The 26,550-nt window shown below is 38.5% G+C and overlaps 2 protein-coding genes across 2 annotated transcripts; both read left to right on the top strand.

Moving 5' to 3' along the window:
- The first annotated feature begins 16,008 nt into the window (after nt 1-16,008).
- On the top strand, nt 16,009-16,916 carry LOC110901804. The gene is made up of 3 exons (XM_022148584.1): nt 16,009-16,125; nt 16,209-16,296; nt 16,363-16,916. The coding sequence occupies exons 1-3, from the start codon at nt 16,009-16,011 to the stop codon at nt 16,914-16,916; spliced, it is 759 nt and encodes a 252-aa protein (XP_022004276.1).
- Nucleotides 16,917-19,634: 2,718 nt separating this feature from the next.
- LOC110899464 (WEB family protein At3g51220) lies at nt 19,635-20,595 on the top strand. The gene is made up of 2 exons (XM_022146359.2): nt 19,635-19,851; nt 19,988-20,595. Exons 1-2 carry the CDS (start codon nt 19,717-19,719, stop codon nt 20,462-20,464), a joined length of 612 nt encoding a protein of 203 aa, XP_022002051.1. The 5' UTR covers nt 19,635-19,716; the 3' UTR covers nt 20,465-20,595.
- The last annotated feature ends 5,955 nt before the right edge of the window (nt 20,596-26,550 follow it).

The following is a 26,550-nucleotide window of genomic DNA, read 5'->3' as shown; positions in this document are numbered from 1 at the left end:
GAACTTTTTATCGCAGATTTGCGACACACTGAGAAGATTGTGATCAATTTGCTTCACATAATTGATCTTATCAAAGCACACGATACCATTGGAGATACTTCCTTCTCCAGTGATGTACCCACCTTTATCACCCGCAAAAGCAACATACCCTCCTCTAATATTTCTCACGTCGTATAGGAGCCGTAAGTCGCCAGTCATGTGCCTGGATGCTCCACTATCAACAATCCAATGACTATTAATAGTTCCTCCTAGAACATCCTGCACATGTCAATTAAACACATCAGTTGAGAATGGGGACCCAAGCCTTAGTGGTCTTGGGTCGTCCCTTGGCATCACGATACGTAAGCTCTATCTCTTGATGGTTTTCAAGAACAACTGCTCCCCCTGAATTGTCACCCGACTTAGGTAACCAAGTTTGTCTGTGCCTACCAGTTTTTGAAGATTCTGGTTTTCCAGGTTGTGACACACTTGGTTCCTTTTGTACTGCTTTAACTTCAGATTTTAAAGCTTTTTCAACAGTTTTTATGTTCTTACGTCGTTGTTTAGTTTCTTGTTCTTTTACAGTTCGTTTATCTTGTTTAGGTGAAACTGACCGACGTTGAGGGTGAACTGTTTCAGGTGGAGTTTTCTCAACAAATTTCTTCTTTGGAGCATTTGGGCAATTTCTGATAATGTGCCCAATTTCTCCACATTTGAAACAAGTTCTCCTTTCAACAGACTTAGGAGAACTTGATCGACTACCAGATGTTGAGCTTGTAGAACCTGAGGTACTTGCTCTTTCATCACACCCGTTTGTGTGTTGGGTGTAATTGTTATCACTGTTACGTTTCAAAATCTTGACTTGTTGTACAAAATCAGTGTTTGATTTGTTTTCAAAAGTCTCAATTTTATCTGTACCTTTTGATGCTACAAACTTAACATCTTTTCCTTTCTTCACGTAACGAGCTCCTTTTGATTCAACCTTAGCCTTTGGCTTTGGAGCTCGTTGTTGTTGTTTACCCTTAGAAGCAGTCGGTTGTTGAGTGGTTGGAGATTTTTGATTACCAAATTGTTTCCTAATCTCAGCCTTAGGAATTGGATCACATTGTGTTACCACAATTCCCGGAAGTGTTTTTCCCAAAAATTTGTTTGTATTGTCTTCAAAAACTTTATCAATCAAAGATTTATTTACATTTTCAATTGGGAAAACATGATCTGAGTAGATTTTATTATCTCCAACCAAAGTGTACAACACATTACTGCTTTTAACAGTAGACACATCTGCCTTATCAACCTTGACAGGATCAATCACTTCCTTCTTAACAGATGGAACCTCAGGAGTATCAGGATCACAAAGAATGTGATTCTCTCGTGGAATATCTACTCCTTTCATCTTGCTAAGTGATTTATCCTGATCACTTACAGCCACTTCTGATTCATCATCCGATGTCTCATAGTCCTCGATAATTGGAGGACTTTGCTTCATGGATGGTGAAGTTTCTGGTTCCTTAGGGGCTGTGTTTGAAGAATTGTCCGGTTTGAACCCAAGGCCAGTAGTAAACTCCTCAACATCAAGAGGCACACTGGGTTCATACCGAGGCATTTCTTCCTCATCAGGCATCTTGGTATAGTTGTTCATCAAGGGGGGCGGACATTTGTTATACCCTATGCCTTTCACATTACCCTTTAGTTGTTGAACGTCGATGATGTGATCAAGCACAAATTTGGAGTTAGAATAACTATCCAATTTCTGTTTGATCGTATCATGTTCGCATTGGGCAATGGCTAATTGCTTTTTAGTTTCTTCCACAATGTTGATATATTCATTTATACTCACTTGCTTGTGGTAAACTACTTTGTTAACCTCGGACACATTTTTCTTTAAAGTTTCTATTACAGATTTAAATTCTTTTTCATTCCGGGTTAAAGCCATGTTTGCCTCTTTGCATTTCGACAGTTCAATAACCAAATTCTGGTTATGACTATGAAGCTTTTCTGATTCAAGCTTCATCTCAGCACATGATTTACAAATACTAGGAGCAGGAGGTTCAGAAGTTACCTGACTAGTAGAGGCTGAGCCGTTTGCCATAAAGGCAGTTTGAAAAGAAAAAGCTCCATCTTCAGAGAATAGCTTTTCCATTTCCTTTGATGCAGTAGCAGCCTTCCTAATCAGAATTGATTTCTGACATTTAAGCTCATCAGCTTCATTCAGTAACTCCTGAATATCATCATCTCCTTCTTCATTCACATCAGGCTCTGAGTGATTATCCCCAGAAACAGAGCCTTCTTCATCAGAACTTCCAGAATAACCAGAACTGTCATCACTTCCAGAAGATTCTTCTTTATGAACCTGCTCGATGACTTTAGCGTACAAAGCAGTTCCACTTCCCTGATCACCTTCACCAAACTGCACTGACCAGTCACAGCCTTCATCAGCTTGAACAGCCAAAGCCCGATTGTGATTTGCAGTTCCAGGCTGTCCCTGATTGTTGTTCACTGCCACCATCCTCCGTTCACGGTTTTCTTGTTGGGCATTCACATTCGTCTGGTTTCTGAAAGGGTTGTGATTGCCGTGTTTTGTTGGTCGAGTGCACTCACGTTTAAAGTGCCCTTTCTCGCCACAGTTAAAGCACGTGACGGCATTAATATCAAACCCATACTTCGTGTTTTTCTTTCCTTCCAACGAAGTTCTTCCAGTTCGTGCCATGAAATCTTTTGCCCTTCTAACCGCACTAGCAAAAGCCCATTTAATATCCATCAACTCCATTTCTTCCTTGTCGATCTGATCATAATCTTCATTGGTCATGTTGATGTTTCCAAGCTGACCAGTTACCAAACCACAGTATGCACTGACCATGGTGTTGATAATCTCCATATGTTCTTTAGCAACTTCAATGCTAAGGTGTGAGAGATTTGAGTTGTCGACTCGGATTGTGTGATGACTTTGGGATTGAGGTTGAGGATTGCTTGTATAGTGAGCTTGCTGTTGTTGTTGTTGAGGTTGTGGTTGTGGTTGTGTTGGAACAGGAATGTAAGACCTCGGATCGAATTGAGGTTGTGGTGGAGTAGCTGTTGATTGAGGAAATGGAAATGAACTTGAACTTGTATTGGACACAAATGCAGTCTGCAGCTTAGGTTGCTGTTGCTGAGCTGCAGCGGATCTTGCCAAAGCATCGAATCCTGGAAGATACATTTCTGTATTCTGAGGAGCTGGAGCACGCCTTGCTTTCCTAATTTCTTCATCATTTTTATGTTCCAGCTTCTGAATGAACTCGTAGATGTTGATTTCATCTAGAGCTTTAGTATGCTTCAACAACTCAATAAACGAACTCCATTTTGGGGGTAGGGCGTCAGCAAACCTATTCACCATGTCTTGTTGAGTAGCTGCCACCCCATAAGCACACATTTCACTAATCAAATGATAGAAACGTGTGGTCATATCATTCAGAGTCTCGTTTTCCAAAAACTGAAAGGATTCAAACTCTTTCTTCAACAAATCATGCCGAGATTTTCGAGCAGCTGCATTGCCTTCTCCTCTAGCAACTAAGGCATCCCACAATGCTTTCGTGGTCTTGCAATATGAAAACTGATGGTAGATGTCTTTGTTGAGTGCTTGAGTAAGTGTGGCATAGGCCTTTTTCTCCAATTCATAAGCCTTCTTGTCATTTTCAAGCATGTTGGCGTAACCTTCTGAAGTGGATGCTCTACTTTCAAGGCTTTCATTGAATGCATTGACAAAACACATCCAAAGGTCGGTGCTTTGTCCTTGAACATATGTGTGAAAGCGGCCTTTCCATGACGGAAAGTCGTTCATGTGGTTCAGCTTTGGTGGACGATTGTTACTGCCTGTTTCACTCTCACTAATCAGAAGATTCTGAAGACTTTGACTTTGATTGGATACCAAAGCCCATTGACATGAACTTATTGACTGTTGTTGTTTAGGTATGGCACTCGTCATATATTCAGCCATCGACATCTGTTTCAGATCTGGTTGTGGATCCGTACTCCAATCCCAAGGACTTGTGCAACTCATTTTGATCAAAAATTAACAAATAACCTACACACCACAAACTGTTAACAACAAACAGACAACAATCTGAAAGATACAATCTGATCGAAAGATCAAGACTTGTTCGAAGGATCAACAGTGATCGAAAGATTACTGTTGAGTTTCGAGCAAAGTCTTCGAAAGATTCTTAATGAAAGATCCTTATCTTTCGACTGATTATCACGAAAGATTCACAGTTCGAAAGATCTATATCTTTCGAATACTGATCTCGAAAGATTCACAATGAAAGATCCTTATCTTTCGAGATGAATCCTTATCTTTCGGACAACCAACTTTCGAAAAGATTCCAACTACGAAGGATACTTCTCAGACTTCGAAAGACTACTCGAAGGATGCTAATCTTTCGAGCTGTCTCCAATCGAAAGATGATCTTTCGAAATCGAAAGATATCCTTCGAAAGCTTACTGACACACTGACACGAAAGGACAGGTTGGTGAGAAAGGTGATAGGTTGGTGAGGTACTTTCGGCTGAAAGGATGGTCTGCCAACTACTTTTCACCAAACAATTTGACTTTCAAAAATTTTACCAAAATAGGCAACCTTATCCTCAAGTTCAGTCACCGGAGACAAACCGGAAGTATGGCCGGAAAGTTCAAAGTTTCACAAAAATGATTTTTATGTTACCCAAACCGACCCCGAACACTCCCGATAGGTTTAGTAGCCGTTTTTCAGTTTCAAAATGCAAGGAAACTACCAAAAACGAGTGCTAAACCAAGTGTCCAAACACACCAAAGAACTCGAACAAACCGGTTTTAAACAAGGTAAAGAGCGAGGCTCTGATACCACTTGTAGGTCCCTTTTCTCGGAGGATCGAGAACAACCTAAACCTTGTTATACTAACCCACTAGCGAGTGCGGAATCCAAGCTAGTAGGCAAACCGGGATGAAGCAAGAACAAACACAAGAACACACAAAGTTCACCGATTAACACCACTGTATTAATACGTATGAAGGTTTACGGTTACAAGCACAATGTTTACAATCTGTTTGCAAACTCTCTAAAGTGTGTGTGTGTGTGTGTTTTTCAGCAGAGTTTCTCTAACTCTCTATGTGTGCCTCTATCTAACACTAACACACTGCATGAGTATATATACCCATACACAGCAGGTCCTTTCCGAAGGATCCGATAGATGGTCCGAAGGATCATCTATCGAAGACAACAAGTTCGAATGATCAACATGTACCTTGAAGGATCATCCTTCGAGGACTAATGGTCGAACCATATCTTTCGAGCACCTCGAAGGATCAACAGTATCCTTCGAGGCTATCCTTCGAGACAGACACTTATCTTTCTAACTGTTTGACCAAGTCAATCCGGAGGATGGTTGACTTAGTCAACTTACAGACTTAGGACATCGTTTACATACAGACCGAATACAGACAAAGTACAGACACAAGTGCACCAACATTATTTTTTTTTGAAAATTAATTATCTTTCTCTTTGATCTTTTTCTATTATTATCAAAATTATAGTTCATGATATTGATTAATTCTCATTTGTTTTTATTACTATTTTTGTAAGTGTTGTATTTCTTTTGGAGATAACTTTATTATATACTATTTTTCCTACTTTTAGCGTAATATACACGGTTAAAATTTTATGTGTTTTCATATTTGTTTACATCTTATCAATACAAAAAAAAAATAATATAAATTACATTTTAACAAAATTTACATACAATTTTTCTATACTTTTAGAAGAACAAATCTTACTTCTAATACACGGTTTTAAAAAATGTCACGTGTTAACATCATAGCATCCATAAAAAATCATTTCTAATCGAAATTAATTTTTATTTTATTTTTTAAATCTTTTTAATATCATATAATGGCAATATTGTTACTTTTAAAATTGTTACCTTAATATCTGCTCCTACTTCAAACGCCAAGGTTTTGGGCTTTTCCAAATGACTTGTTGACTTATTGGCTCTCATAAGTTAATAAGCCACTTCCAAACACAATCCCAAACACCCCTAAAAATAGTTAAATTCTATTATATTTATAAGAGTGAGAATAATGATACTTTTAAATTAAATTACCGAAAAATGTAGAATCTACGGATTTTGAAATGTTTAGAACAAATTTTGAGTTATTGTGGAGAATAATCAAATGTCAACCCAAGTATGAGTTTAAATATTTTTTTATACTTAACTATATTACGTGATTTAACAGTTTAATCTTTTTATTAAAAAACTTTTACGTTAACAATGTAGCTTAACAGTTTATTACTATAGCCTAACAATTTTTAAAATTATACGTGAGACATGATAGGTTAATTTGTATTATGTTTTCAGTGTTTAACTACACGATGTAAAAATAATTAGACAGCTTCCTAAAGAATTGATGATTAAGTATTTCAGAAGTAGGTTGGGTATTGATTACTATGAGCAAAAGATTCCAAGTTTGTGAGATGATTATCATCATCGTGTACAACTACTTGTCTTGTTTAGTGTGCAAACAAATAGTCTTTGTTATTCAAATCGTATAATACACGGGACTGTAAACTAGTAAATATAAAGTAAAAGCACAATATGAAAAGTGAAATAAAAAATAGTTTTACTCTTCAGGTCAATCGGCCGGATTTGGAGTGTCCCAACTTGAAGACTCTTTCGGAGGAACACAAACTGAAGCTTATTGAACCTTTTTCGAAAAACTTGGCTAGAAAGGATATAGAACGCTTGGAAGAAGAGATGGAAACATGGGACCTTATAGAAGAAGAAGAGTGGGTTCTTTTGGAAAGCAAGAAACGCTCAAGGAAGTGGAAGTTAAAAAGAACAAGGACCTAAAACAAAGGTCACGGATTAGATGGGCATTAGACGAGATGAAAACTCAAAGTTTTTTCACGAGGTGATAAATAGTAGAAAGGCTAGGAATTATATTCCCGGCTTAAATATAAGAGGTTCTTGGGTTACAAAACCGACACTGGTTAAGAAGGAAGTCTTTGGATTTTTTAGGAAGCGTTTCATTGAAAAAGTTCCAAATCGGCCAGATTTGGAGTGTCCCAACTTGAAGACTCTTTCGGAGGAACACAAACCGAAGCTTATTGAACCTTTTTTGAAAAGTGAAATTAAGGAGGCTGTGTTTAGTTGCGGGGATGATAGGGCTCCGGGGCCTGATGGGCTCAACATGTGATTTATAAAACATTTTTGGGAATTTTTAGAAAATGATTTCTTTGATATTATGGCTAAATTTCATCTGGAAGGGAGAATCAACTGTGGAAGTGGCTCGTCTTTTATAACATTGACCCCTAAAGTTAAAGACCCGGTTGATCTCAATAATTACCGCCCTATCAACCTTGTGGGGATTATTAGCAAGACTATTTCTAAAATTCTTGCCAATCATCTCAAGAAGGTTTTAGATGTGGTTATTTCGGATTCTCAATCGGCATTCCTCAAAGGGAAATTCATTTTGAATGGCCCGCTAGTGGTTAATGAAGTTATTACTTGGATCAAGAAAAACAATAAGCAAGCTTTCATGTAACACCCCAAAAACAGGTTTGGTAATTAAACCCCGTTAATACTAAAGAGCGGGTAAAATACCGTTAGTGGTAAAAAGGGGAATAAAAGTTTTAGAGGAAATAAAGTGTATAAGAGGCCCGAGTTAACGGGACTTAAAATAAAATGGGATTTAACTCCCCGAACCCATTAAGTTAACTAGGAATAATTAACCTAGTTGGTAATGAGTAATTAAATGAAAACAAGGAATAAAATAAGAACTAATGAACCTTTTTATAAAAGGTTAGAACTAAAGGGGCCAAAACTGTAACACGGGAATTTAAGTTTTATAAAAAAAATAATAACACAACACACACCTAGGGTGTGCGTGTGTGGGTCGACCAGAGGAAAGGAAAAGGGAGCAAACCCTAAATTGTTCAAGATTCATCAAATTGAAGATCGAATCGAGCCCGAAAGCGACGAATAAACACATATTAGTGATCACCTAAGCTAGGGGATCCTAAGGTATGTAGAATTTTGATGATTTGTGAAGTTGTTAAATATGAAGAAACATCATAATCTGTGAATTATGTGTGAATCATAGAAGTTATGGCTAAATTGTGATGTATACTCACTTAGAAACAAAACCCTAAGTGTGAATTCTACATAGGTTGCTAAGATTTGAATAATTGATGATTTACCACACTTAGACAAGTGGGTTTTGATATAATAGTGATGATGATGATAAGTTTGTGTTTAAAATCATCATATTTGATAGTAGAAACAAAGTACTTGAACAAATTAGGTATTTGAATACATGAATCATAATTACCATGAATTGGGTTTGGTATAAAAAGATGGAAATGATGATAAATTTATGTTAAAAATGATGGTTGATAGCATCATGTGTTAAGAAAGATTAATGTTGTGTTAATTCAATGTATTATGGTTATAAAACTTGGCTAATAAAGCGGATAAACGGTAGCCTAAGAATGATGCTACCGGGTAATTGACCAAGTAATAAAACCAGTAGTTGAATTACATTGTGTAACTACTTTCGTAAATAAGCACTTTGATTTTAAAAGTCAAAATGATCAAAGATATGATCGAATGATAAATTCGACATAAAATCCGCAAGATGGAATAGTCGAAATTAATGATAACTAATATAATCGTCTTACGAATTATGATGATAGTTTGACGCTTAACAAGCTAGGTGGAGGCTTGGAAAGGAAACGAGTCAAACAAATCAAGCGTGAAGGAAAAGCGTGCTTCGGATGCAAGGTATGCAAAGCTTACACCCCTTTTTGTAGAATATGCGTTTATTTTGTAAACTATAAATGCGATAGGTGTAAATTCCGAAATAAGGATTCCGACGCGATTAATACTAGTTGGAACAAATATAAATGATAAAAAAATGGGTCATGGTAAAAGGAGGCGAAACGGTAATTTAGTCATGTAATGACTAAGAATTAACGAGTTTCCGTTAAGATTACTTTATAGAGTAACTAATAACGAGAAAAGGGGTAAAAATGGAAATTTAGTCAAATATCGACTAAAGTAAATTAAAGTTAAAAGGACACCCATCGTGTAAGCCGAATGGGTTAAAAATATAAGAAATGACTTTAGGAGAAAGGGGATCTAGTGAGAAAATCTGAAATGGGTCGGATGTGTGATTGGTAAATTAAAAACCATGTTTTATTACATATGAAAATGTTGGGTCATCTAGGCCGAACGGGTCAAATGGCGGTGATAACACTATTTGACAAAATCGACTAATGTGGTTGTCAAGTCATGTGTTTACAGGAACGAATAGCAATTTGGATAATTGCGTCGCCATAGAATATCGGTAATAAAAGCAAGGTGTTGGAAACGGGTCACTAGGTTGATTCGAGCCAGGTACGCATATTTTGAATTATAGTTAGAAGTAGTATAATGGTCAAATATTAGTGAAAGCCCTTCATCGTAAAATGAGGGACTGAAATTGACCAAAATACCCATGAACACTAAACCGGGTAAACAGTCCTTATGAGCCGTTTAAGAACATGTTTTATGATCATGTAAGTTGTGACACCCCGTACTCTCGATCCCAATCATTGAGAGGAGAATATTCAAGTTTATTATTATTACTATTATTACTATTGTTGTTATTATTATTTACTAAAATAATAATTTGGATTACTGATATGTTATTGTTAAATAACCGAGCCAGTATAATTGAGCAAGACGCGTAGTTGTTTAAACGAGTTTACGCACTTGGGCTAGGCCCAACCCAACTAACCTAAGCCTAAACCCTAGACCTATATAATACTACTTATACCCTCACCCCCTTTGATTTTAAAACCCTAAAAACTCTCATTTCATGCTCCAGCCGACACCCACACTTTCTCTGCCTTTCCGGTGACCAGAGCCGCATCTCCGGCGACTTCCGGCACCCCCTCTTTCTCGACTGATCATCTTCGTCGCACACCCCTCCCCTTTGTTCCTTTTTTCCGGCGACACCCATACAAACCCGCACGGCAACCGTCCTCTCTAGCTGCTTCTTATTGTGCTAACCATATCGACGTAACACTCTCTATCGACAAGCGACGTTCCCTAATCCTAACTGCATATGACTTGTGTACGACCAGCTATCTCGTCGACGTCAGACGAATCCTTGTTGCCGACCTCAAAGCCTTTTATGTTTTGTCCCCTGTAGAATGCATCAATTTTGAGTACCCTTCTTGCATTATCTCGCCACTCGTGTTGTGAATCCCCTGATTCTTATCCTATTCTATTCTGCACAAATCTCCGTTTGGACGAATTACTTTCTACAAATGTTACTCGTTGGAGCAACGAGCCAAAGATACCCTGAGGGTAAAGGGTATTGGAAGCACTGTTCTTCGAACTCGATACGGCCAACACCTAGATACGACACTCGAATTTATTCCATTCTGTCAAGATTCGACACTTGTTTCCCTAGACGACGCCCGAACCTATTCCGAAAACCAGTGGGAATCAGGACGACTCCTACGCTCTACCCTGGTCCTTCCACGACTCAAACCGCCTTGCGCTAAGATTTCAATCCACGACTTCTAACGTCGCAAAGCCCACATTTCTCGACCGTATACGCAACCCCTCACGATTTAGACTCAAAGAAGTATCACCTGACATTAGGGAGATGCTCAGCGGTCCGCAACTCCAGCAATTGGGAGATAATCTACGAGGTGCTTCTATCTTATTCTATCCTGTCCAAGGCATTGATGAAATGTCTACTAATAACGGCATGCGACCAAAGAAACCGACAGGTTTTCGAACTGGCAACCATCTACTTGATGGAAGTAGATGCTGGGCACGGAGTGCCAACTTCTATTGTCTAAGATCGTAATCCACGTTTTGTATTAGATTCATCACAGGTTGTCCACAAAGACCTTTGGCTCACAATTAGGCATGAGCACCACTTATCGCCCGCAAACTGATGGTCAGGCCAAGCGCACCATCCAAACACTCAAAGGCATGCTAAGAGCACGTGTTATCGACTGTGGATACGAGTGACGCTTCCTTTTTGTAAGAAACCTCTTCCAACAACTACTACCGCACTAGCATTCAGGCAGCACCATTTGAGGCATTGCACGGACGCAGATGCCAGTCACCTCTGTGTTGGGCGGAAGCCAGATTACCGGCCCAGAACTTGCACGTGACACAACGGGTAGGATTGCCCAGAATAGACAACGCAGGGCGGCAGCTCCAAGACCGTCAGAAAGACAACGCGGATAAGCGTAGGAAACCTCTAGAATTTCCTAGTCTCATCCTGGAAGGGTGTGGTTTGTTTTGGTAAATAAGGCAAGCTTGATCCACGATACATCGGACCATTCGAAATTACCGAGAGGATCGGTAAGGTAGCATACTGGCTAAGCCTGCCTGAAGAGCTGAATGCGGTACATAATGTTTTTCACGTGCCTAATCTGAAGAAGTGTCTGTCAGATGATGAAACATTCGTTGTTCCATTTTAGGAACTTGTGATCAACAACAAGCAACACTTCGTTGAGGAACCGGTTGAGACCAAGGATCAAGAAATCAAAACCCTCAAGCGTACTAAGATACCTAACGTACGCATTCGTTGAAACTCACACCATGGCCCAGAGTTTACCTGGGAATGTGAAAACCAGATGATGCGCAGGTATCCCCAGTTGTTTACAAACAAAACTTCCAGCATTGAGGCTACAACTGAATTTCGGGAAGAAATTTCAAGACAACAAGGGGATGAGGTGACGCCCTACGAAAATGTTTAAACACACTAGCTTGTTAGTGGCTGCGTGCTAAATTTCGGGACGAAATTTCTTGAACTTGGGGATAATGTGACACTTCGGGTTTTCCTGTACATTTTTTGGATGTTATGATTAATATTGTGAAATTCTATACTATGTGAAATACATCCGAACTCTGTGGATCTTGTGCTACATGATTTTTGTGCTATGTGACTGTATGTGCTATGTGGCGTACATGTTCGTTCTGTGGACTTTCATGAAACTGATTGTATCTACGTATAGTAACAGAAATCTAAGTATACATTTAGAGTGAATCGCATGACTTTTGCTTAAATTTCGAGGACGAAATTCCTGGAACATGGGGAGAATGTGACACTCGTACTCTCGATCCCAATCATTGAGAGGAGAATATTCAAGTTTATTATTATTACTATTATTACTATTGTTGTTATTATTATTTACTAAAATAATAATTTGGATTACTGATATGTTATTGTTAAATAACCGAGCCAGTATAATTGAGCAAGACGCGTAGTTGTTTAAACGAGTTTACGCACTTGGGCTAGGCCCAACCCAACTAACCTAAGCCTAAACCCTAGACCTATATAATACTACTTATACCCTCACCCCCTTTGATTTTAAAACCCTAAAAACTCTCAGTTCATGCTCCAGCCGACACCCACACTTTCTCTGCCTTTCCGGTGACCGGAGCCGCATCTCCGGCGACTTCCGGCACCCCCCCTCTTTCTCGACTGATCATCTTCGCCGCACACCCCTCCCCTTCGTTCCTTTTTTCCGGCGACACCCATACAAACCACACGACAACCTCTGTCACCCCAACTCTCCACCGTCAACCACTGATAACCACCGTCCGACACCCTCCTTCGCAGACACCCACACAGAATCAGAGGATGAGAGAGAAGACAACGGAGGAGTAGCGATGTCAGCAGCGGCGGCCGGTTTCGACGGCAAACGACATGCGACGGCGATGATTCTATTTTTGTCCGATTCGGGCAACCCCCGTTAGCGATGATCCCGATTCGGGCAACCCCCGTTAGCGATGATCCTATTTGGTTGTGATTTGGGTCCGACCCGACAGTGATTTGCGGAGGCAGCAGAGAAGATCACCGGCAGCAACAGCCGTCGGAGCTCCGGCTCGTGCACAGTAGCCGTGGCAGCAGGTCTTCCCCTTTGTCTCAAATCGATTGGTCAGTTCATACCCATCTGTAAACTATATGATTGTTTGTAAGCTCTCTTCATAATTATATTTTGTAAAAGTTGATAAGTTGCCTTGGTGAACTGTCTGATCGTTGAATGGGTGTTATAGAATTTTGTGATAGTTTGTTATTTGCAATTTGCGAAACAGAGCATGTTCATATTAATTAAACCATACATCAGTTATCTGTTTGGAATATATGAGAAATGAAAGCAGGAATATACTTGGTGATTATTGTTTTGGTTGCTGTGAATAAAATTAGAGATGCAGGAAATATGATGGTTTTGACACACATATTGGTTACTCAAATTTCTAGGAGATTTGAATATTTGGTTATAAACTGGGTGTGATGTTCGATAAATAAGTTATGTGTATACATGCTCCTGCTCCGTGAAATATATGCTAGTTGTTAGGGATTGATGATGTTCTTAAGATTGTGCACTGAATAGGTAAAAATATGCTAATAGGAAGGTGTTTAAGAATAAATATGTTGCTTGAAATAAAACTCGGATTAATGAACTTGTTGAATATGTTATGAACATTTGAAATATACTGTTGTGATCCAATTTGGTATTGTACGGAAGAATGAAACATGTTAAAGAATTATGATTGGTTCATACATCTGGATAAGGGTTCTAGAAAGATCCCATCTGTGGTTGCGACTCGAGATCAAGTGGTTTCGACTCGAGACCACTTAGCGACTACTCGAGACCAGGATGTACACTTCAGGGGACTCGAGACTAGACAACTTGCGACTCGAGATCTTCTGATCTCGACTCAATGCTTGACTCGAGATCTCAGTGGTTGCGACTCATAAAATGCACCACTCGAGACCTCCCGTTTGCGACTCGGAACCTCGTGGTTGCAATTCGGGGTTTCTTGTTCTCGAGTCGAGACCCCCTGGTCTTGACTGGACTCCCTTGCTTGGTTGATGGGCCACACAAACTGGTATTATGGAATGTGTGTTGCTATTATTGTTTAACTGCTACTGTTTAACTATACACATGCTAGGGTAGGCCCAACACAGTATATGCTTGAATGACATGCATGATATGTGTTAGATACGTGTAGGATTATACGTGACGTTACTTGCGTACGAACCTAATAAACATTTATAAACCATAATAGGGTATGGTTGACCAACATAACACAAGTAAATTGTCAACCGAGTAAAGCAAAGGTGAGTTCACTACTTTTTACTTAAAGCATGCGTTCTCGGTGGTTGGGAAACGGAACGAAACACTTTTCCTGGTTTGGGATTGCTTACTATCTCCTTGTGCGGGATACGGTATTTCTATCTCCTTGTGTGGGATACGGGTAACAACGCTATCTCCTTGTGAGGGATACAAAACTACTTTTCTCCCCTTGCGAGGGACCGTTAGTTAATTACTATTTATACTGGATGCAACAAGCAATACTAAACGAAACTCTATCACCCAAGTCCCTACTCATTAATACCAATTAGTCGCCAGGGCCTGGCGAACGGGTTATTAGTTGATAGCGCTATTTAGGTCTCACCAGCCTCACACCGTGCCCGTGTATGGGATCGGGAGTGAACTAATAGACTCTGGCAAACCGTCAATGATGATAGAACATTGACAAACGGGGCACTCTACGGAAACGTACGGTCGCATAGTATTCGGTATTGTAAAAACAGTTTAGTAGCTTACTTATGGGGTAGCTCCCCATGGCATGTATAAATAAGTAAATTAACTGTTGAAACAAGTTTTTGGGAATAAAACTGGAAAACTTTAAACTCGTGAACTCGCCAACGTTATGTTGACACTCTACTGCATGCTTTGCAGGTTGCTCGCTAACAACTTTGGACGAACGTTGCAATCAGATGGAGTGCGTGGTTTGTAAGTTCATAACTAATAAACTTGTGGTTTTAAATTACGATATGTACATCTTTCCTTTCCGCTGCAAACTTAAACTATGTTTTGAAAAATTTAAATTGGCCGCTAATTACACCATTATTTGTAATAATAACTAAACGGTTTAAAATAATTAGTGGCTGGATCCTGGTCAGTCATACGCCTCGCGGTAGTACTCCGCATGTGGTTTTGAGGGTGTGACATAAGTTATAGGCAAATATCAAGTGGTTGTGCATAACAAAGGGGAAAGGTTTAAACTTAAAAGATTTAAATCTTCGAAACGGGTCAAAAGAATTATGCGTATAGATTGAGTACTAGCCACATAATTCATAAAAGTTATAAACCCGAACTAAGGATTTCGAGATAAACATGTTGATGTATGCTTAGTGGTTAGTTAGAAACAAGTTTGGGGTTTAAAAACTTGAACGGGTCAAAAGTCTTTAAAAATGAATTTTTAAAGCGAAGGGCTCGAAGCCTATTATTTTATGAATTCAGATGTTAACTTTAACTCCATATGATGGAGGATTAAATTACGAACGCGTAGGAAAAAGAATCGCCTAAAACGGACTAGTAGATAAAAAGTTATGCTAATTAGAAGTTGGAAACTTGGTTAAAAACTTAGCTGGGCATCTGCAACATCAAAAATCCAACCATTCTGTCGAAATTAGGGGGTCGCGTCGCGCGACACCACCCCAGGATTACCGTCATGTCACGCGACATTAGTCGCGGCCCGCGACAGAGTTGAGCGACAGCGGTCGCGGCCCGCGAGGGCCTTAACTGCTGCAAATTGTTTGAATTTTTGTTGTTATACGCACAGAACTTGATATAATTTATTTATTTGCTAACAAAACTAACTTTTAAGTTGGTTTTGATTTTAGGTGAACGTCAATGACTCCCGGATGATGATCAAGCTCGTCGAAGAACCGAACACGACCTAGATACAAGCTTCCGCACGTGGTTTTCGTCGTTACATTTAAATGACGAACTCTTATATGTTATGCTGCAATGTTTGAAATTTGAAAAGTTTTAATAAGTCCGTATTTTGCGATGTATATGTAATGTAAATTACATGTTTATTTCCGTAAACTATACAAAACCGTAAAATAATAATAAGGGTGTTACATTTCATCCTGAAGATCGATTTTGAGAAAGCTTATGATAATGTCAACTGGAATTTTTTGATTGATATTATGGCGAAAATGAGGTTTCCTTCGTTATGGTGCTCTTGGATTCGTGGAGTCCTGTCATCAGCGAGATCGTCGGTGCTTGTAAATGGCGCCCCACATTCGAGTTCCAATGTGGAAAAGGTATGAGACAAGGTGACCCACTTTCCCCTTTTTTATTTCTAATTGTTATGGAATCTTTGTCTTGTATGTTTGATAAGGCGTAGGAAGGCGGAGCGGTGAATGGTATTCAAATTCCTAATGGTGGCCCTATGATTTCACACCTTCTGTATGCGGATGATGCCATCATTCTTGGCGATTGGTCGGTCGATAATATCTTAAATGTGGTTAGAATCCTTTAATTTTTTTATTTGTGCTCAGGGCTGAAAATAAACCTCTCAAAGTCCAACTTATATGGTATTAGAGTGGATTTAGCAGAGGTGAAAGACAAGGCTAGAGCGGTGGGGTGCAATGCGGAGAATCTTCCTTTCAAGTACCTTGGGTTGATGGTGGGGGCCAACATGAACCATATCAACAACTGGAAACCTGTATACGACATTTTTGAAGCGAGGCTTTCCTTTTGGAAAGCTAATCTTCTTTCAATCGGTGGCCGCATCACCTTAGTTAAGTCCATTCTTGAGTGTCTTCCGAATTACTATTTCTCTCTGTACAAGGCGCCGACTAAAGTGTTAAAAGATTTGGAGGCGCTTATTAAAAGATTTCTTTGGGGGGGGGGATCGGGCGAGGCTAAGAAAATGCATTGGGTCGCTTGGGATAGGGTGTCTATTTCTAAAGAAGAAGGAGGGCTTGGATTAAGCAAATTAAAACACATTAACATTGCGCTTCTATCAAAATGGGGATGGCAATTTAAAACGGAAAGGAATAATCTTTGGAAGAAGGTGGTTGAAGGTCTTCATTCGCGTAAATCCAAATGAGATTTTCTACCGGCTAAAAAAAGCTTGAACGGGGTATGGAGCAATATAGTGACATCTTTTGCTAGAACGACGATAGAAGGTACCACGCTTCGAAGTTTTTTTAAGGGTAGAGTTGGAAACGGGCATCATTTTTCGTTTTGGCTGGATCCGTGGCTTTACAATGAACCGTTAAAGGATATTTATCCTAACTTATTCAAGATAGAGGCTGAAAAAAAATGCAATATGAAGAGCAGGTTTTCCAATAATGTTGTTGGGCCGATTGAGGCTTCTTGGAAGTGGAAAAAAGGGCCGGAGAGTTTCATCGAAATTTCAGAGCTTAACTGGCTCATTAGAGACTTAAGTGTGATTAATTTGGAAGATCGCGAAGACAAATGGACGTGGATTGGAGTTAGCTTAAGAGAATATTCGGTTGGGTCGGTGAGAAGAATTTTAAATAAAGGAGTGGATCATGACAACAATTATGTTATGAAGTGGTGCAAGTGGATTCCAGTAAAGTGCAACGTTTTTGTTTGGAGAGCTGAGATGGGGAAGATTCCTATAAGGATGGCGCTTAGAGAGATGATGTGACTTGCCCCCTTTGTGGATCGAGAGAAGAGACAAGTAATCACCTTTTTTGTTCATGTAAGGTGGCGTGTACAATCTGGCAATATATCTCAGTGTGGTGTAAAGTGGCTGCTTTCATTACTTTATCGGTTAAGGAGTTACTGGAGTTGCATAACCACATTGGATTGAAAGGGTCGGCTAAGGACATTTTCTATGGGATTGTGATGATAGGGTGTTGGAGCATTTGGCGCGCAAGGACTGGAGTTAAATTCTCTAATAATCAAGTTCGAGTGGAAGACATTATCAGCGAAATTAAGAGGGTGTTTGGGGTTGAGTTTTGAAAATAGATTATGTGTTTTGAATAATCAGAATCAGATAACTAACTGTAACAAAACGTGATGTTGAAAGATAGTGTTTGGATTTGATTATGTTGCTTGATATCACAATAATGAGATAATCAACTATTTGAGTGTTTGGTAAATATATATATATAAACAAGTGAAAATTCTTTTCTAAACGCAAATAATTAATTTTTGGAAAACTATGTTTTGTTGCACTAGGGGGGGGGGGAGCTGCTTTTGGAAAATTGCGTTTTGTAACTTTCTAAACGCAAATAATCAGTTTTTTTTTAATTTTTTTGACCCAAACACTCAAAACTTATTATTTACGATTTCAACACTCAATAATCTAAAAATCTCATTCAAAACTCAACCCCAAACACCCTCTAAGTCTATTGGGTTTCTTTGGGTTAAAAGTAGATTTAAAGATAGGTCCGTCTCTTGGACCGAGTGGTGTAATTTTGTATTTATGTAGTTTTGTTTTGTTCGGCCTTCCCGTTTTGTGGGTTGGTGTTTTCTAATGAAGTTTACTTGTCAAAAAAAAAAAAAAAAAAAAAAAAAAAAACCCTACATACATATAGCATACATATGTATATAATATTTCGTGTTCAAAGTAGTAAAAACTCAATTCTTTTTTTTTTTTTCAGCTAACTTTCCAACATTTCAAAGGGTAGTTCGTCGAGTCTAATTGTATGGGATGCGTCGAAGGTTTACGTGTTGGTTCTTGTTAGTAAGGTTCAAGAATTGGTCTGATGGTTAAGTTTTCTCGGTTGGATAGTTGGTATGTTTGGCAAGCTTTCAAAGCTCAAGTACTGGTCAAGTTTTCAAGGAGTGGTCTAGTGCATGATCGTCAAGATTTCTAGGATCATGAGTTGGCTTCTTGGTCAACTTTACCGTGTTCCAAGTTTAAAGATTTGTGTTCATACATTGAAAAAACTCTTTTCGTCTCTCATCTAATTTGATATAAATTATCATTTATAAATCTTGTTAATTATCGCTATATAATATAGGGTAAAGATCCTGTACAAATATTCTTATCGTACGAAAGGCATGAAAAGATAAAAAAAACGTGATGACATTTTCGTAATTATTTTACTCGTAATTACCCTACAAGATCAAAATTACCCTACATGATCAAAATTATCCTACAAGATCATTTATAGAGTAATTATGTTACTCTATAAAAGTACCCTACAAGATCAGCATTACCCTACAAGATCATTTTAAAAAAATTTACCTACAAGATCAAAATTACCCTACATGATCATTTGCAGGGTAATTTTGATAGTTACTTTATGAGAAAATAATCACGAAAATGTCATCGTGTTTGTTTACCTTTTTCATGCATTTCGCACGTTCAGCACGATAAGGCTATTTGTATTTGATCTTTTGCCGTAGAATATATCTTTTATAGGTTTTAATATGTTATTATAAATGCTCATATATAGGTTTTAATATGTTGCCATATAATATATCTTTTATAGGTTTTAATATGTTATATAAATGCTCATATATAGGTTTTAATAATGTTATTATAAATGTTCATATATAATTCTTAAGAAAAATTATTTAGGAATGGACCCAATGACCCCATGTTGGTGGGGACCAAATCAAGGTGGATTTGATTCATCCTTCGATGGATTAGAATTTAGTTATTACCGTAAACATACAATACATTATTATTATAAAAAATGATTAAAGAGAATAAGATGGTGCAACCACCAAAACAATAAACATCAACTTCAATTAACAGAATTCTAGTGAAGTGGAAGCCAAGAAATGTGCATAATTATATCCTTTTTTCTCTCTTATAAATCATTCATGCATATCTTCATTTATTTCACAAGTGGTGTGTGCTTTTGTTCCATGCATATGCTCTTAGCGTTTTAATTTTTTTTTCAACTTAGTTTTGTGAAGAGATGGAGGAGGGTTTGGTCGTGAAAGGGAGGGTGGAAATCGATACACGACAACCGTTTAAGTCTGTGAAAGAAGCCGTTCTGCTGTTTGGAGAGAAAGTTTTAGTACGCGAGGTTTACGCACAAAAGCTCAAAGAGGTTATGTTGCTTTTAGTAATTTTCTTTTTTAAAAATATAAATAATAAACGTTTTGGCCAAACCAATATGTTTTCATATACTATATATGTAGTTTGTGATTTACACATTGATAGTTATATATGTTATATTTTGATAGATGGGAAGCGAAAGGGAAAACAACCAACATGCGAAAACAATCGTCGTTGAAGAGAAGAAACAAACATTAGAAAGTTCTAACGACGAGGCAAAACTAATGGCCTACTATCTTATGTCGCTTAAACAACAACTTGAAGAAACAAAATCGGAACTCAACCAATTGAGGTCGACAAGAGAACCCTATCCAAGCAATCATATAACCCCTGTCCCTGAGATAGAAGAGATCAAGTTTATGGAAAATTCGAAACCTACTCAAGCAAAACAAGATAAACACGAACAAGTCGATGATAATTTGTTCGAATTAAAACGAGAGGATTCGGAAAAGTTTCAGACTCCACCAACAAAGGTGATCGCTGAAGTACCATATGAAGTACCAAAAATACAAGAGAGAAGTAATTCATCATTCAAGATCAAGAAAACTAAAAAGAAAACTCTAATTCCATTGCTTAGTGGGATTTTCTCAAAAACTAAAGGGTAATCATCATTGAAAGAGATTTTGCGTTCACCTAAACCCAAGTTTTTAATTTAAACTTGGAATATGATGTATGATTCGGTTCAAGTTTGTTTTATTTTGTTTTAACCTTTTAATTTGTTAGCCTTGTTTTAAAAGAGTTATGATATTTCGAAAATAAAAGAAGTTAAAACACACCAACCCTACTATATTTTACTTATCCTAATTTTTAGTGTTAAAATTAATGAACCGACACATATGGTATACATTTTACCTGCATTTTTTTTTTCTGTTTCATTTTTTAGTTTCGTAACTATGGTAAGAAATAATAATTCAATGGATAAATAATTATCAAATTCGGAGTCGTCGGCCGAGCTGAAAAAAAAAAAGCCCTTTAGCATAACGGATTATATAAACTATTAGGGTAAATTACATTTTTCGTCCTTTATGTTTGTATCAGATTGCAATGGATAACCTTTAATTTTAATAATTACAGTTACAGTCCTTTATTTGGAAAACCTATTACACCCTAGGTCCCTTAGTACAAACCAGATTAAAATTTTCAGTTAATTACACCAAAATGCCTCACAGGTCACGACCACCACTTCGACCAACGACATCGAAACCCCCCTCACACCACTTCAACCCACGAAACCTTGCCTTAGATCTGAAACCCTTGTAGATCTCGACCATATGGATATGGAATAGGTCTCTGGCTTGCTCATCTCTGCTCTTTGGTTATGTACTCATCAGGTACAACCGGCAGAATCAAAGGTGTGGAGTTAAGTCACCGGAATTTATCGTGATTACCTCCGATGCACACTATAACAAATTCGTAAAAGACAAGTGTGACAACACGTGCTCTCGATCCCATTCGGTAATAGATTATTATTATTATTATTATTATTATTATTATTATTATTATTATTATTATTATTATTATTATTATTATTATTATTATTATTTATTAAATAGTAATAGCATGCGACGAGAGAAACTAACCGTTTAACTGATAACTAGAAACAAGCGTATTAAATTTAACGCGCATACATATATATGTAACAAACAGTGTATTTGTTTGTGTGGTTAAACGAACTCATTTTTTTATAAACAAGACAACAGTAATTAACAAGATTATACCCATGGGCTTGGCCCAACCCAACTCACTTAAACCTCTAAACCCTAACATATAAAGGTATCATATCCTTTTCATCCCCTCACAAAACCCTACACACATAACAACAATTCAGCCACACACCCCTGTACCCCCCTCAATCTCCGGTCGCCGGAGGTATCCTCCGGCCAACACCCGGCTGCAAGAAACAACTTCTCCGGACACACCCACCAATCTCCTTTCCTTTTGTACCTACACGCATACACCCTCTCCTCACCCTGTTCTCCTCCCCTACTGATGATACAGCCGGCCACCACCATGAACGGCGGTGGCAGCACGACAGCACTGCGGTGGTCGACGGCGAGAGGCAAGATGCTGATGATGGTGATAGAACTTGGCAGCAGACTACAGAGAACCCCAAGGACTACCTGATGATACGGATGTGGTTGACCAACATAACCAAGTAAATTATCTGCCAAGCAAAGCAAATGTGAGTTCACAACTTTTACTAAAAGCATGCGTTCCAGGTGGTTGGGAAACGGAACGAAAACGCTATCTCCTTGTGTGGGATACAAACTACGCTATCTCCTTGTGTGGGATACAAACTACAATATTTCCTTGTGTGGGATACGGGTAATACTATCTCCTTGTGTGGGATATGGGTAACTCTTCTCCCCTTGTGTGGGATGCTTAGTTTATTTACTATTTATATTAGATGCAACAAGTGTACTAAACGAAAATCTATCACGGAAAGTCCCCACTCATTATACTGATTAGTCGTCGGGGCCTGGCGAACGGGTTATTAGTTGATAGCGCTATTTAGGTCTCACCAACCTCACACCGTGCTTTTTGAGGACGGGCGTGAACTAATAGACTTTGGCAAACCGTCAATGATGATAGACATTGACAAACGGGGCAAAATACAGAAACGTACGGTCGCTAAGTATTCGGTACTGCACAGTTTAGTAGCTTACATATGGGGTAGCTCCCCATGGCATGATATAAATGGTTAATTAAACAACAAAAGTTTTTGGAAATAAAATCGGATAAACTGTGAACTCGCCAACTTTATGTTGACACCCTACTGCATGCTTTGCAGGTTGCTCGTTATAGCTTTGGACGGACATTACAATCGGCTAGAGTGTGTGGTATGTAAGTATTATGTTAACGCTTAATGAAAGAACTTGTGGTTTTAAACTATGATGGGTTTTCTTTATACATTCGCTGCTAGAATAAACTTTGTCTTCGTACATTTAAATATATAGACTAAATTTTATTGGAAAAATTTATAACGTAAGTAATCGGTTCAACATGATTAATGGTTAAGATCCTTGTCAGTCACACGCCTCGCGGTAGTACTCCGCGTGTGGATTTGAGGGTGTGACAACGAGAATGCGCCTCAGCTGCAACCTCACCATGTGTCTTTGCTTCTATTGCCTTTATTTCATGTTTTTGGAGTTTTTATGCTGATTAGGGCTACATCGCTTGGTCAGATGCTGGTTCTTATGGAGAGATTTGATTTTAGTAACTTATTGAAATCGGTGGAGAAATATAAGGTTACGTCATCTTGCTTATTTGAGAAATTGGGCTGGATCTTGATGGTGGCGGGACTATGGAGTTCAACAGTGATATTACGTGGTCTTGCTTATTTGGCTACGCTAGGACTAACTGCAGAGTCCCTTTATTTTTGCCCACTGCATCCCAACAATAATTGTATTGGAGTTGAGAAATTGTCGGAGGAACTTGGACAGTTAGAGTGTTTGAAAGAGTTAAAATAGAAGGTACAGGCATAGGTGATCTTCCGTAGAGCAATTTTCAATTGAAAGGTTTGTGTATTGTATGGTCTCGAATGCGGCTTTTGGGCTATGGTTTTACATCCTTAAAAAAAGCTCAAGAAACACGCCCTCTGGCTACATATAGTTGTGAAGACATGAGTCTCCTCTGTGTACCCATAGTATCCAATTCACATACAAGTATTGAAACATGTATTCACTTAATGATCTTATTGAGCTATGTACTAGCTTGAATGAGGAGCTGCTAAATGCTCAGAAACAAGCCTTATTAGAAGCAAATGCTTCTAATGAAGGATTAGGTGGAACTGTTGAACTATTAGCACCTAGAATGATGGAATCCTGAGATTTAATAATCGTATATGGGTTCCTATCTTTGAAGGACTCAGAGATCTAATTCTCAAGGAAGCTCATAATTCCAGATATTCTGTACATCCTGGAGGCGACAAAATGCACCAGGATTTGAAAAAGAATTATTGGTGGATGGGTATAAAGAAATCCATAGCCACTTATGTAGCTAAGCGTCTGACGTATTTGCAGGTTAAAGTCGAACATCAGAAACCGTCGGGATTGCTATAACAACTTGAAATTCCCACTTGGAAATGGGAGATGGTAACTATGGATTTGATTACCAAGTTACCAAAGACCAAACGTGAAAATGACACGATTTGGGTAATTGTCGATAGACTCACTAAGTCAGCCCATTTTCTGCCAATCAAGGAGACTTATAGTTCTGACAAATTGGCCAAATTATATGTGGACAATATTGTGTCCTTGCATGGTGTGCCAGTATCCATAGTATCTGAAAGAGATACGAGATACGAGATATACATCTCATTTTTTGAAGAGTTTCCAACAATCATTGGGCATGCGATTAAATTTCAGTACGACTTACCATCCACAGACTGATGGACATAGTGAGCGTACCATTCAGACATTGGAAGACATGCTGGGAGAGCATGCGTAATTGATTAGGTGGTAGTTGGGATGATTATATACCCCTAACTGAATTCTCCTACAATAATGTTATCATACTAGCATCAAGGCTGCTCCATTTGAAGCCTTGTATGGGAGAAAGTGTAGAACGCCCATTTGTTGGGCTGAAGTTGGGGGAAAGCCCACTATCAGGACCTGAGATAGTCTTGGAGACCACGGAAAAGATTATACAAAACCGTGATAGGCAGAAAAGCTATGCTGATAAGAGGCGGAAACCTCTTAAGTTCCAATTGGGGACAAAGTTTTATTAAAAGTATCACCCTGGAAAGGTGTGATGATATTTGGAAATTAGAGCAAGTTGAGCCCGAGATACATTTGACCATTCGAGATAATCGAATGTGTCAGTTCCGTGGCTTATAGAATTAAACTACCTGAGGAACTCAGTGGAATCCATGATGTATTCCACATATGTAATTTAAAGAAATGTCTAGCCGATGAGTCGCTAGCAATATCGCACCATGATGTGCAGATTGATGAAAACCTGAGTTTCATTGAGAAACCAATTTCGATCGAGGATCGACAGGGTAAAAAGCTCCGAAAGAAAATGATCCCCATCGTGAAAGTCAAATCAGATGCCCATCGTGGCCCAGAATATACATGGGAGGTTGAGTCCAATATGAGACAAAAGTACCCCTATCTTTTTGAATAAAAATCTCGAGGACGAGATTTCTTTTAAGGGGGTGAGGATGTAACACCTCGGAATTTTATAACGAATTGTATGGCCACATGTGTCCAATCAACTCTCAAATATGCCACAATGTTGGACGAGAGGGACTAATTATGTAGAATCGTGGAAGATTGAGTGTGGAGGGACTAAATATGTCAACATGCCAATTTTTGGCCTCTGAGTGACCCTTACGGACCACAAGGCCTACAGCCTTACAGACCGTAAGGTGAAGATTTCATTGTAACTGTAAATGCCTTACGGACCGCAAGACCTTGGGTCTTACGGGCCGTAAGGATTTAAAAACAGTGAGCGCGCATAAGGCTTACGGACCGTAAGCCTTGAACCCTTACGGTCCGTAAGGCATGGTACTGGCAGATTTTGTTTGCTGCCCAAGGTAGCGTGCATGTTGTGCCACCTATCTCGCATTTTGCCACCATTGTTCGTCTTCTGACACCTCATACCTTACCTGGAATCATCCTAGAACTAATTCTAACACTTTGCATGATCCTATGATCATGTTTCAAGTATAAATAACAACTATCGTGCACCTCATTTCCTTGCTCATTTCTCATTTCTCTTCTCTAATCTCTCATCTGGAGTTTGCTTCTTCCTAGAGGCCTCCTACCAAGTTCAAGTTCCTCCTAGAACACTTGTAAGTGTTCTTTCATAGTTCTTTTATTTTGTAGGCTAAGTTATTAGCCGAAAGTCAAGCATATTGACTTTTGCTTTGACTTTCGGTTATGACCATTATGGTCTAGCCAATGTTCGAATTGAATATGGCTTTGTGATCATAATATGGTAGGTAATAATCCCCTATGAGGGCACCTCCTGAAGATCACGTTAAATTGTCAAATGACTGGTCAAAGTTATGTTTAAATGAAAGTCAAAACGCAGTTTTACGGAAAACATATAAAATGAACTTATAAACATTTTAACACACATTTTTGACATTATATCAGTTGGTAAAACATGTTAGAACATGTTAAAGCATGTTCAACCCGTCATTTCCAGTTTATAGTCCGGTTCGCAACCAAAAGTCAAGTAGTTTGACTTCTGCTTTGACTTTTGATTCTGACCCGTTTTAGTTAAGTTACCTACTGTTTTGAAGTTTCACTATGATCATATTAATGTATGGAATAACCCTCCGAGGTTATACCATTTGACCATAATCAGTTGTCGGGTTTTATGCAAGTTCTTACATCATGCCGTAAAAATACCAAATTTGCCCTTTTGTGCATAAAATTGTTTTAAACCATCATGAACATATAAAATGTAATACCTACTGATGTGGTAACTTAATAATCATCTTTTGGCATGATGAACTTGACATTGACTCATCCGATCACCCGATACCGCCTATGTGCGTATGGTTGACTTATGTAACTTAGTTTATACAAGTTAACCGAATTGGGTCAAATCCTTCTAATTCTTTTAAAAATCCACAATTTATTATGGTTAACCCATATTATACAAGTCATAGTACCTGTGAGGGTTCAAACCACATTCTATTCGGTCACCGCTTAATCTAGCGAACCGTATTGTTTCT

The sequence above is a fragment of the Helianthus annuus genome, chromosome 7 (genome assembly GCF_002127325.2).
Source record: "Helianthus annuus cultivar XRQ/B chromosome 7, HanXRQr2.0-SUNRISE, whole genome shotgun sequence".
Classification (NCBI taxonomy): Eukaryota; Viridiplantae; Streptophyta; class Magnoliopsida; order Asterales; family Asteraceae; genus Helianthus; species Helianthus annuus.
The sequence above is the reverse complement of the archived record's forward strand: the minus strand, read 5'-3'. Positions and strand labels throughout refer to the sequence as shown.